The sequence below is a fragment of the Molossus molossus genome, unplaced genomic scaffold (genome assembly GCF_014108415.1).
Source record: "Molossus molossus isolate mMolMol1 unplaced genomic scaffold, mMolMol1.p scaffold_m16_p_1, whole genome shotgun sequence".
NCBI classification, from domain to species: Eukaryota; Metazoa; Chordata; class Mammalia; order Chiroptera; family Molossidae; genus Molossus; species Molossus molossus.
In genome coordinates, this window is record NW_023425344.1 from 29092839 (window position 1) to 29106415 (window position 13577).

Genomic DNA, 13577 nt, shown 5'->3' on the forward strand with positions numbered 1-13577 from the left:
TTTATTTATTTATAATTTTTTTTTTCCTTTATTGATTTTAGAGGGAGAGGAAGTGAGAGGGAGAGAGAGACAGAAACATCGATTAGAGAGAACATCGATGGGCCGCCTTCTGCATGCCCCTCACTGGGGATTGGGCCCACAACCTGGGCATGTGTCTTGACCAAGAATCAAACCGGCGACCTCTTGGTGCATGGGTCGACGCTCAACCACTGAGCCACACTGGCCGGACGAGAATAACTTCTTTTGAAGTTATTAGGATTTTCCAACTGTTTTCCAAGTTGATAAATTAATTTTGGAAAAGATTGTATGGAATGATTAAGAAAATGATCATTTAAGATGTCCTGAATAAAATGAAAATTACATTCAAATAGTATATATTGTCATCATAATAAACCAGCTTTGTTATTTTTATATATTATAAATATATTGTTTTTCATGATATTATTTGTTCTGATTGTTTTAAAAGCTTAATTACTAATATTCCTACCATTTTCTCCCCTGGAATTTTTAGGCGTAATATTCATGGGGTAAGCAAAGAAAAAATAACAAGAATGTTGGAACACTATCAACGTTTTGTTTCAGTGCCAATAATCATGAGTTCTTCGGTGCCAGAAAAAATGGAACGTATTGAGTTCTGTGCAGATTCTTTTGAGGACCGAAGTTCTAGGTAGGTTAAAGTCCCTATGTTCATATTTTCAATTTAAAACATAGTTTTCAAAAATATACTTTTAGAGTTGTGAAATCACTGCCAGATAACTTGTAGGGTTTATATATACTCTTACCTGAAACAAGATGAATATGATTAACAGGAAAACTAAAATTTATTTGAGTAATGACATGAGACTTCTTTCATTGTCCTCAGGGTATTGTGGACCCATGTTTATTCAATGAATATTCTTATCTTCATAATGTTACTTCCTGCTAGTCTAGTCTTTATCTATTTCCTTTATCTCCTCATTGTTATTATTTGTATATAATCACATTACTTAGTTTCCTTAGGTATTAGTAAAAATACTCTTTCAAGCTAGTATTATAAAAATTAATTATTAATGGTATAATTTTACTAAGGAATACAAGTTATAGTTTTTTTTGAAAAATTGATTTTAGAGAAGGAGGAAGGTGGAGGGACAGAGAGAGAAACATTGATGTGAGAGAGATACCTGAATCAGTTGCCTCCCGTACAGGCCCCAACTGGGGATAAAACCTGCAACCTAGGTACGTGCCCTGACAGGAAACCAAATCTTTAACCTTCTGGTACATGAGATGATGCTGCAACCAGCTAAGCCACACTGACCAGGACCAAGTTACAGCCTTTTGAAGGTTTGTAATTCAGGATAGTACTGATTTTGTTAAACATTTAGGACCTATAAACAATTGAATAAATGAGTAAAGAAGAATCTTAAACATATATTTAGAGAGATCTGAATTGTCCATATTTTATGATAGGAAGGGGTAGAGAGGTTCTATTAAAAAGAACTTGGGAGCCCTGGCCAGTTTTGCTCAGTGGTTAGAGCATTGGCCCATGGACTGAAGGGTCTTGGGTTTGATTCCTGGTCAAGGGCACATACCTGGGTTGCATGTTCACTCTCTGGCCCTGATCAGGGTTGTGTGGGAAGCAACCAATCAATGTGCCTCTCTTTCCCTCCCTGTCTAAAAATCAATGGAAAAATGTCCTTGGGTGAGGATTAACCAAAAAAAAAAAAAAAGGAGTTGGGAGTTGGGAAGAGGAAATTCATAAATGCCCTTTCATTGAGATGTTGCAAAGTGGTGAAGACCATGGGTTCTTGAGCCTTATATCCTGGTTTCAAATTCCAAAATTTTATGCTATGTAACTATAAACTCTCTCTATACTTCAGCTCTTCATTTCTAAAATGGCAATAACAGCCCTGACTGGTTTGGCTCAGCGGTTAGAGCGTTGGCCTGCGGTCCAGAGAGACCCGGGTTCGGTTCCCGCTAAGGGCACGTACCTCGGTTGCAGTTTGTCCCCGGCCCTGGTTGGGTCGTGCGGGTGGCAACCACTCAATATGTCTCTGTTATGTCGATGCTTCTCTCTCTCTCTCCCTCCCACTCTATCTGAACAAAATATGGAAAAAAATGTCCTCGGGTGAGGATTAAAAAAAATAAAATGGCAATAACAGCACTTTTCTCATAGGATCTCATAAGGATTATGAATTCACACTTGTAAAGGACTTTGAATAGCATCTAGTATATAGAAAACTCAGTGCTAGGTGTGATTTCAGTAGGAAGGCTGGAGAAGTGGGAGTTTAAGAGCTCCTGGAATAAAGAAAGAAAGAATGGAAGGAAGATGAGTTGACAAATTGAGGAAAGAAATGATTAGGCAAAAGTGTTCTGAGTCTGAAATTAACATTAAGAATGGTTTTTAAAAATTTAACAAATGACATTTCGAATGAGAACTCTTTCATGTCTCTCATTTCTCTTAACTGTACATCATGTTGACTCTTGGTGACACTGAAAATGAAGCTTAAGCATTTTCCTCTAGCAAATGACAGGTGATACAGAGGCAGACATAGTTTCACATATGTTAAGCTTAAATAGGTTGGAAAGAAACCAGGGAGGTGGTGTCCTCTTTTGGGAACACATTTAGAAACTTAACTTTAATATTTATACATAATAAACATTTTAAAGTCTCATATTTATTATTCAATTCAAAAAGTTTTAGTGCTTCCTATATACCAAGATTTTTGCTAGGTTGGGGTTACAACAAAAGGATGTGTTCATAGTGTATTATGGAAAGACTAAGATTAGCTTTTATAATTTTAATGCAGTGTATTTCTAGGGTTTTTAGAATAAATGTTAAGTGTCCTGTTTTTCAGTTGAATTCTTCGTTATTTTAAATCATAATATTAATGGTAACATTGAGAGACTTCCTTATAATACTTTAAAAAAATCTTACAGCCCAAGGGACAATGAAGAGTTTACCTCTGAAAAAGGAGAAAAGGTTTTATCCTCATCTTTGAAGCACATAGAGTTAGTTGAAGAGAAGAAACTTGAAGTGACCCAAGAAACTGTGGTACCTGAGAATGTTACATGTCTCCCTAATACAGATTTAAACAAAGGAAGAAAAGAAATAAGTGGTGTGAATTCTAACATTCAAAGTGCTTTCATTCAGGAAGTTCCAGACATGTATTTTTCTGATTCTGAAAGCAAAGTACGAGTAACAGACAAAAATGAAAAAGAAGCGCAAGTAGAAATGGCTTCTGGAAAAGAGTATAGTAAAACTGATGCAGATAGTTTTGTAGAGAGAGTGTCACCACGTATCAGCTATGGTGAAAGTAATCAAGAAGACTGCATTCTTCCAAATACTGCTACATCACTTCAGAATGAAAACTCTTCATCTGGTGAAATATTGGAAGAAAGAGCAACAGTAAAGAAAAAGACTTTTGGAAAACAAAAAAGCAAATCAACTTTGGAAAAGTTCCCGAGACATGAACTGTCAAATTTTGTTGGTGATTGGCCAGTTGATAAAACTATTGGTCAGAGGACAAAAAGGAACCGAAAAACTGAAAAAGCTTCATCTGTACAAAGTGACAAAAAGTATAATCGCCCTCCATCACACAAAGTATTAGATAATAGTCTACCTGTGAATATAAGTCGTATCCAGCAACTAGGATGTTCACATGAAAGTGTAGAGGATGACAAGAAGTCACAGTGTGATGATGCTTCAGAAGCTCTCAGTAGCTGTAACTATGACTCTTACAAAAATACTGAAAAAAACTCATTCAACATTGTGGGCGACTGGCCTTCATCTGATTCTTTAGCTCAGAGAGAACACAGATCAAGAATGCCAAAGGCGGGTTTAAATGAACCCAACCTAGAATTGGGAACTAATGACATTATGAGTGAAATATCCTTATACACAACACATGAGGCCTGTTGGGGCACTAGCCCTGAAGAACTAAAAACATTGGGTAGCTCTGTTCTAGGAAGTTCTGAAATGCTACCTAGTGAAATGACCTGTGAAAATAAGACTTGTCCAAATAAAAAGATTCAAGGGCAACATACATCGTCTCTTACCAATAGTGCCCCAACTATTCCTGGAGTAGCAGGACCACACACTTCAGCTGAATTTACAGAAGAAAAGCCTAAAGAAGTCTCTGGAGTAGAAGTAGGCATGTGTACCCAGACTGAACCACAAGATTTTGCTCTTTTATGGAAAATAGAGAAGAATAAAATTAGTGTTTCAGATTCTGTAAGAGTGTTAACAGGAAGATTAGATGGATTTAAACCAAAAGCTTTCAATATTAACACAAACTTAGATGTTCAAGAAACAATTCCATATCGCGTAATGTATGATAAAAGCACCTTTGTTGAAGAAAGTGAGCTTACCAGTGCTGATGAATCTGAAAATCTTAATATTCTTTGTAAACTATTTGGATCCTTTTCATTAGAAGCCCTAAAAGACTTATATGAGAGGTGTAACAAAGATATTATTTGGGCCACAAGCCTTTTGTTGGATTCTGAAACTAAATTATGTGAGGATACTGAATTTGAGAATGTCCAAAATTCTTATGATGAAGCACAAATTGGGCCATTTTCTCTGGGATTTAATCTGAAGGACATTATTAGCCAAAGAGGAACCTTGGAGGATTCTAATTCTATACCAGAATTTAGCCATGAAATTGGTATCACTAATGCTAATGTACAGTCTGCTTGTGATTCAGTTTTGGGAAACTCAGAGCAGGCAGAAATAAGAACTGTAACTACTGAAAAACCTGGATTAATAAGTGTATTTCCTAATGCCACTGTAGATTTAAAGAATACTAATGAAGTACTTCCGAATAGTCAGGCAGAACTTTCAGGTCTGTATAACATTAACCAGTCTTTTTTAGGTACTATAAAAGCTACTCCTGCTCAAGATGTGAGTGAAATGGAGAAGAATCTAGAAGTCACAGAAATTGGAGATAGTATGCATTCTTTGAATTTGTCTGATATTTTAAACTCTGTATCAAGCACTTCAAATCTTCAATTAAATGAAGAAATTTATTTTACTGACTCTTGTGAAATAAAGAAACATGAAAATCTTCCAAAGGATTATGTGAAATTTTCAAACACAGAAGAATTTGTGAATGAAGATGAACAGGAAATGGAAAAAATTCTAATGGTAGGGAGTACTTTGCCGGCTGGAGTTAGTGAGGAAAATAAAACTGAAATGTTGAATCCCACGCCAGTGATTGCCAAATCTCTTACCATAGACTGTCTGGAATTGGCATTACCCCCGGAACTGGCTTTTCAGCTCAGTGAATTATTTGGCCCTGTTGGTATTGATTCAGGTAAGGAAAAAGTAAATTAGCTATATGTATGTCTTTATGTGAATAGAATATAGAGTTCTATTTCAATTTAAAAATTATTTTATATGTAAATTGAAATGTAAAAGTATTTTATGTTGTCTACCTTATTTTTTAAAATTGATTTTACATAGAGAGGAAGGGAGAGAGAGACAGACAGACAGACATCATTGTGAGAGAGAGACTTCGATTGTATGCTTCCCGTAGGTGTCCTTACTGAGGCACCTGAGTATGTTCCCTGATTGTGAATCGAACCTGCAGCTCTTTGGTGCATGGGACGACGCTCAACCAACTGAGCTCCACTGGCCATGGCAGTCTACCTTATTTTTGACAGTGTTTGTAGAGGATTTAAAAAAATGTAATTTGAAGAAATAGAGAGTATTTATATGGAGTTGGTGTTCATCCCATGCATATATTGGAAGTTTTCTCTGATATTTACTGCATACTTATTCACACAGATGAACCTTAATGAGCCTTAGGTGCTCTCCAGATACTTTTTTCTTTCTTTTTAATTCCTCACCTGAGGATATTTTTCTACTTATCATTAGATAGAGTGGGAGGGAAGGAAAGAGAGAGACAGAGAGAAACATTGATGTGATAGAGCCACATTGACTGGTTGCCTCCTGCACGACCCGACCAGGGCTAGGGATGAACTGCAACTGAGGTACGTACCCTTGGCTGGAATTGAACCCATGACTCATTGGTCTGCGGGCCGACACTCTAACCGCTGAGTCAAACTGGCCAGGGCTACTCCAGATACTTTTAAGGCAAGGTTAATTTCTTAGAACACACTTATTGAAGTCTTGACTAATGGAAATGAATAAATTAAAGTTATTCTAATGGACATGAATAACTTAAATATATGAAGCATTGTATAATTGCAGCAGCCAAGAAATGTGAAAACAATGACATACTACAAAAACAAAAATATTCTAAGAGAACTAGAAACTTAGGTTAGTAATTAATAACACAAATTAGTATTATGATAAAGTGGTTGAGTATGTTTTCTGCAAATGTATGAGTAATGATTGTATTTTCTTTTCTTTTTTCCTCTTACAAGGGTCTCTAACAGTTGAGGACTGTGTGGTTCATATAGATCTAAATCTGGCTAAAGTGATTCATGAAAAATGGAAAGAATCTGTAATGGTTGGTAGGCTTCTTCTTTTTTAAAAAAAATCTACACTCGATATGTTTATTGATTATAGAGAGAGAGGAAGGGGGAGAGAGAAGCATCACTGATGTGAGAGAAACATTGATCGGTTGTCCTCATATATGCTCTGACTGGGGATGGAACCCGAAACCCTTTGGTGTATGGGATGATGCTTAACCAACTGAGCCAACTGGCCAGGATGGTAGGCTTCTTTTTATAAAGAGCTTCTTTTGTATCCATTTTGTCACCTTTGCTCTTTATTAAAATCTGTTATATGAAAGAGTTCTATTGAATTTTGACTTTGAGAGAGAATGAACTTTTAATTTAACAGATTACTGATTTTTATCTCTTTCCATTATTAAGATTATTTCTAGACTGGCTAAATTATATAATTAATGATGAAGCTCAATATGTTGATCTTTTTTTTTAAAGGGAAAAAGTCATAAATAGCTTTTACTCTCTAAATTAAAGACTTGAAGTAATGATTGATTAAGTTTCAAAAATACTTAAAAAATACAGCATAAGAGCTCTATAAGTGGAAAAAGTATATAGATGTAGTCATACTTTATAATTTTATTTACCTAATTTTATTTACTTAGATTTAGCAAGAATGATTGATAACTTTACAAAGGTGATTTCTAGAGAAAAATAATATATCTTGTTTTCTAATGCACCTTCCTTTGCCAATTCCCTGTTCTATATGTGTTTAGGAGCGACAAAGACAAGAAGAGGTATCCTGTGGCAAGTTTCTGTGTGGTAAAGCACTTATTTTTTACTTCTAATGATCTTGTCTTGACATTGAAACTTGGTGTGTGTGTGTGAATTTTAACTAATTTTAAGCATAGTTCCACAAAATATGTTACCCAGGAATTTGGATTTGTAAATAAAAGTTCTTTAAAAATGGTTTTACTTTATTTTCATAATGATGAAAAAAGACCCTATTCTACTATTTAGCTTTCATGTGTCCTGTGGAACACATAAGGTGTGCTCTAATACACATAGTCAAGGTACTTCCTGTTAAGATTTTGCTCTGAATGAGAGAAAGCTGTTCTGGTTTGAGAGCAGTAAAAGTGTTCATGTGTTTGATTGAGAGCATGATTGAAATATTACTTGGTTATTGACATTTTCCTTTTTTAAAAAAAAAAAATTCTATTTATTTATTTTTAAAATTTTTATTGTTGAATGTAGAATGTATTACAGCTGTTCCTCATTTTTCCCCCATTGACCCTCTCCTCCCCACTCTCGCTCCCCTCCCGCCTTTTCCCACACTATTGTCTGTGTCCATTGGTTATGCATGTAAGTTCTTTGGTTTATTTCTTCCCACCCCCAACCCCCTTCCCTTTGAGGTTTGTCAGTCTAGCAATGAATTTGTACTTCTTAATCCCTTCACCTTCCTCACCCATTCCCCCAACCCCCTCCCATCTGGCAACCAACAAAATGTTCTCTGTATCTATGAGAATGTTTCTGTTCTACCTGTTCATTTTATTTGTAGATTCCATTGTTGATAGATATATATTCATTGCCATTTTGTTTGTTCATATATTTTTTCTTTGTCTTCAAAAAGACCCTTCATCATTTCATATAATAACAGTTTGGTGGTGATGAACTTTAACTTTTTCTTGTCTGGGAAAGTCTTTATATGGCCATCGGTTCTAAATGACAGCTTTGCAGGATATAGTAATCTTGGTTTTAGGTTCTTGCTTTTCATCACTCTGAATATTTCTTGCCACTCCCTTCTGGCCTGCAAAGTTTCTTTTGAGAAATCAGCTAACAGCCTTATGGGAACTCCCTTGTAGGTAACTAGCTGCCTTTCTCTTGCTGCTTTTAAGATTCTCTCTTTGTCTTGAACCTTTTGCATTTTGATGATGATGTGTCTTGGTGTGGGCCTCTTGGGGTTCATCTTGTTTGGGACTCTCTGTGCTTCCTGTACTTGTATGTCTGTTTCCTTCACCAAGTTAGGGAAGTTTTCTGCCATTATTGTTTCAAAGAGGTTTTTTGAATTTTGTTCTCTCTCTTCTCCTTCTGGCACCCCCAAGATGCGAATGTTGGCACGCTTGAAGTCGTCCCAGAGGCTCCTTACTCTATCCTCATTTTTTTTTGGATTCTTTTTTCTTTTTGCTGTTCTGATTGGGCGCCTTTTGCTTCCTTATATTCCAAATCGATGGTTTGCTTCTTGGATTTACGTACTCTACTATTGAATCTGTGTAAATTATTCTTTATTTCACTTAATGCCTCCTTCATTTCTGACTGTGCATCCATCATTTCTGACTGGTCCTTTTTTATGCTCTTGAGGCCCTCACTAAGTTCACTGAGGTTCTCACTAAGTTCATTGAGCATCCTTATAAACAGTATTTTGAACTCAGCATCTGTTAGGTTGCTTATCTCCATTTTGCTTAGTTCTTTTTTTTGTTTTGTTTTGTTTTTTAATCCTCACCCGAGGACATTTTCCCATTTTTTTGTTCAGGTAGAGTGGGAGGGAGAGAGAGGAACAGAGAGAGAGAGAGAGAGAAACATCGATGTGAAAGGAACACATCGAGTGGCTGCCACCCGCACGACCGACCAGGGCCGGGGACAAACTGCAACCGAGGTACATGCCCTTAGCGGGAACCGAACCCGGGTCTCTCCAGACCGCAGGCTGACGCTCTAACCGCTGAGCCAAACCGGCCAGGGCATGCTTAGTTCTTTTCTTGGGGTTTTGTTCTGTTCTTTCATTTGGGACCTGTTTCTTTGTCTCCTCATTTTGTCTGCCTCCCTGTGTTTGTTTCAGTGTATTACTTAACGAGTGGTATGGGGCTAGCTGAGACCAGATGCTGCTTGTTTGAAAGACTTTAGGAAACCTGAAGCAGGACCCAAGACCGGCCAATCCTATGGTTAAGCAACTGGCACCAGCTTGGATGGGCCTGAAAGTTGGGTGGTGCAGGGCCTCAGGGAGTCACCAGGGCGGGGCTACCAGTGTGAGTCAGGTTGCTGGAGTCCCAGATATGGCAGCTGTCTGCCGCCCCCGGGAAGGGCTCACCAAAGGAACAAAGGCCTCTGACAGCACGTTTGTCCCGGAGAAAGCCCCCTCTCCAGCCCTCGCTCCAGTGCCAAACAGCTCAGTTCTTCCCTGTACGTCTCTGGTGCCCCTCGAGCTGCCTCCCCTCCAAGCTTAGAGGGAGAGAGTCCGATAAGTCCTTGCGCGGGCCCTTTAGGGAGCTGCCTGGGGCTCCAGCCGCCTCAGCCTCCCTGAGCCTCAGTTCCCGCTGGTTTTTCAGCCAGAAGTGATGGGGATTCTCTTCCTGGCACTGGAACCCTGAGCAGGGCATCTGGTGTGGGACGGGGACCCCTCAGTCCTCAGGAAGGACCTTCCCAGCCGAGGGAGCCTCCTGATTTTTATCCGCCACACGTGGGTGTGGTACCAGCCTGTCTCGCCCCGGCCCCTCACGCCTCCGCCCTCCGCCCCTCCTACCAGTTTCGATGCAGCTTCTTTAATTCCATAGTTGTAGGACTTCCCTTCAGCTTAATTTCAGGCGGTTTTGAATGATGGTTGTTCTGTAGTGTAGTTGTAACTTTGATGTGGTTGTGGGAGGACGTGATACCGTGTTTACCTGCGCCGCCATCTTGATTGGAAGTCTGAAATTTTTCTTGATGTTGCTATTCTTAGAGCGCAAAAGTCAGCCTGCTTTTTTTGGTACATCTGCCAAATTGAACATATTTGATTCTAGAAGACTTCTCTTTGATAGCATTGTCCTCAGTGATTAGTATAGGGTGGCAGACCTGTTAATAGGGTCTTCCTTTTGTTTATGAGTTCCTCCATATATTTCTTTTGTCCACTCCACACTGGGACTGCAGGTTGAAGATTCTTAGGATGTGCTCGTGTCGTAGCTTTAAGAGCTAAAGCTGTTTGAGAGCTAGAGGTGCCCAAAGGGTATCAAGAGTTGTGTGAATGACAGTATCTACTGTTTTTTCACTGTCCGGAAAAGGCTAACGAATGTATCAGAATGTGTTGCTATCCCTTAGAAATGCTGACATTGTTACACAATGTTGTGAACTTTTTAGAATATTCAGTTCCTCCCTTATGTTGAATGTTTAATATATTTTGCTCTGCATTTATTGGGTGCCTCCAGTGGGTTGGTTACAGATTTGTTTAAATATTAATGTTTTCAGTCCTTGGAGTGCCTAGACAGAGCTGACCAGTGTTCACTTTGAACTTGCTGCAACTTTCTATGTTTACCATTGTATATGTCACTATTTTCTGTGTGTCGATGTGATATGAAAAAGAGTGGGAAGCATTTAGTTGATTTCCAGTGATACCCAGATCATGGCTTATTTGAAATATTCCTACATTTATACATGTCATTCCTCACTTCTAGTTACATGAAGGTGTATTTAGAAACTTCAGAGTTGTATTATATTTAAAAGCTAAAAGTAAAAAACCATGTTTCCTGGGTTTCTCTGAGGTAGATATAACAATGTATAATGCTTTATTTGTATGTCTTTTTGTTGTTGAGGGTCTGACACTATTTATACTGTTTTTGTAGATCCTTCCCTGGTTGGGCATATTGGTCTTGATAACTCTGAACACAAATCATCTCAGAAAACAGGCAAAAAATTACTGAAGACTTTAGCAGCACCTGAAATGCTACCCTTATTGGATCATTGGAATATTCAAACTAAAAAAGTATCACTCAGAGAAATAATGTCAGAGGAAATTGCCTTACAGGAAAAACACGATTTGGTATGAGTTAGTATAAATATTAAGCCTTTGTTTCTGACTCTAGGTTGATTATGTATGTTTACTTTGTCATTTTCATTTGATTATATATTTCTTAGTCTGAAATCTGTATTTAACTTGGTTGAAGTTAATGTTAAAATTGAAAAGTGTTTAAACATAGTTGAAAACTATAGGTTTTTGCTTCTGAGAAATACAACAGTAAACCAATCTATGTTAAATCAGTTGTTTTAGATTTAATTTTTCAGGCGATTGAGATGCATATTTCTTAGCTTTTTAACATTTATGTAAATTTAAAAAAATTTTTTTATCCTCACCTGAGGACATTTTTGCATTTATCTTCAGATAGAGTGGGAGGAAGGGAGGAAGAGAGAGAAACATCAACGTGAGAGAGAGACATCAAATGGTTGCTACTCACACGACCCCAACTGGGTCTGGGGTCAAACTGCAACCGAGGTATGTGCCCTTAGCGGGAGCTGAACCCAGGACTCTCTGGTCCACAGCCTGATGCTCTAACCACTGAGCAAAACCAGCCAGGGCCATTTATGTAATTTTTAAATTCGAGAAACGTGAAGGAAATCTTTCATTTAAAGATAATTCCATTCATAAATTGGTAATAAGAAATGTCTGTCTTGCTATTTTATTTATTTATTTTTTTACATTTATCTTTAGATAGAGTGAGAGGGAGAGAGAGAGAGAAACATCAATGTGAGAGGGACACATCAATTGGTTGCCACCTGCACGACCTCAACCGAGGCTGGGGACGAACTACAACCGAGCTGTGTGCCCTTGGCTGGAATCGAACCTGGGACTCTTTGGTCTGTGGACCGACGCTCTAACTGCTGAGCCAAACCGGCCAGGGCCTGTCTTGCTGTTAAAGAAGTGTCTATCTTTGAAACAAAAATTTTTAGAGAACATTTTAGACAATAAATTTTATTTAAAAATTAGATACCCTTATATAACTTTCAGTTAAACAAGTTCAAACAGAAGCTTCTTTTCACTTGGAACTTTGTTTTTGTTCCTTATTCAGTGTATGTAATTACACGGAGCCATAAGTGAATTTGTTTTCCTTTGCGTTTGTTCTTCTTAGGCTTTTTTGGAATTCTGAAAATTATTATTTAGAGAATTTAAAAATCAGAAGAGAAAAGACCTTAAAGGTTATTTAGTCCAATTCTCAAGGAAAAAAATAACTCTTAGGTAGTGATCTTAAAAACACGTTTACTTTCTTTCTTACTCGTTTGACTGCTCAAAGGAACACCTTTATATTTGGTTGAAAAACAAAGAATTGGGGCATAAGAAGAATGATGGGATTCTTCTACCTTTATATTTACTTTCTTCAGTTATCTTGTTAATTAAATTTAAAATATGCTAGCATTCCCATCTTTGCATGTTTATATAATCCAAGGAACAATCTCTTCAGTAGGATCTTATAATTTAGTGTTGTTTCAAATATCTTCTTCAATTTTTATATGTAGACAAATGGATTTTCTTAAAAAATAGGGAAAGCCTAGAACTTATGCCCAAATGGTGTGACACTTTTTGTTGAAATGCCATTTTCCACTGCTGAAACTTTTATTTATGGTTCTAACCTGCCTTTTAATCTCTCAGTATAATAGTGAACAAATGAACATCTTTGACTTCCCAACTTAATGCACTTTATTTTTCCTATCAGTAATTTTGCTTGTCTTTGTATATGGGTTTGCCTAATAGAAGCTGTATTCTTTTGGTCCCAAGGACTCTCTCTCTGAGGTAGAACCCCCAGTAAGAGAATTTTGTGATGCTTTCTCCTCACTTTGTTCCAAAAGGAGAAATACACTTTGTATTGTTTTTTATTTTTTTAATTTTAATTAATTAATCAATTAATTAATTTAGGTATGTGCCCCTAGCCACTAGGGCCTGGGGGGAACTGAACCTGGAACTCTGCTCCACAGGCTGACGCTCCAACCGCTGAGCCAAACTGGCCAGGCTGTATTGTTTTTTAAAGCAAAGAATATAAAATAAACTTTAGGCATAATGTATGAATAGAAAAATTAATTTTAAGATGATTAAAGTCATGAGTTTTTAGTTTTTTGAATTTGAAGTTTCCAGACCCTGGCCTAGTAGATTGCTAATAAATCTGATCACTGAATATTTTAGTAAGTTCAGATTATAATGCATATTTTAAATAAAACATGAATTATTTCTAATTCTTGAGGCAGCTGTTTCTGTCACTCTGCAATATATGATGTGGTCAGTTTTACCAATCCATTCTTTTACTGGTCAGATGGTCACCTCCTGTAGTTCCTCTTTCATTGTTATTTGGTTTTATAAAAGGCCTAAATATGGTTAGGCTTCAAAACCAGTAACTATTCTAGGGTTATCCTAGACTTATGTAATTTTTATATTTAGGAATTTTCAGTTACCTTTAAAA

General features: G+C 37.3%; 1 protein-coding gene across 28 annotated transcripts in view; it reads left to right on the forward strand.

Moving 5' to 3' along the window:
- N4BP2 (NEDD4 binding protein 2) overlaps positions 1-13577 on the forward strand; it is a 90494-nt gene that overhangs the window by 55371 nt on the left and 21546 nt on the right. For 27 of the 28 annotated variants that reach the window (XM_036264330.1, XM_036264279.1, XM_036264426.1 and 24 more), the window contains 5 exons: positions 512-667; positions 2917-5291; positions 6367-6452; positions 7167-7212; positions 10977-11173. In XM_036264330.1, coding sequence (XP_036120223.1) covers positions 512-667; positions 2917-5291; positions 6367-6452; positions 7167-7212; positions 10977-11173 — 2860 coding nt within the window. Of the gene's footprint in view, positions 1-511; positions 668-2916; positions 5292-6366; positions 6457-7166; positions 7213-10976; positions 11174-13577 lie in introns of those variants that run through there. The other variant, XM_036264420.1, reaches the window with a different exon arrangement.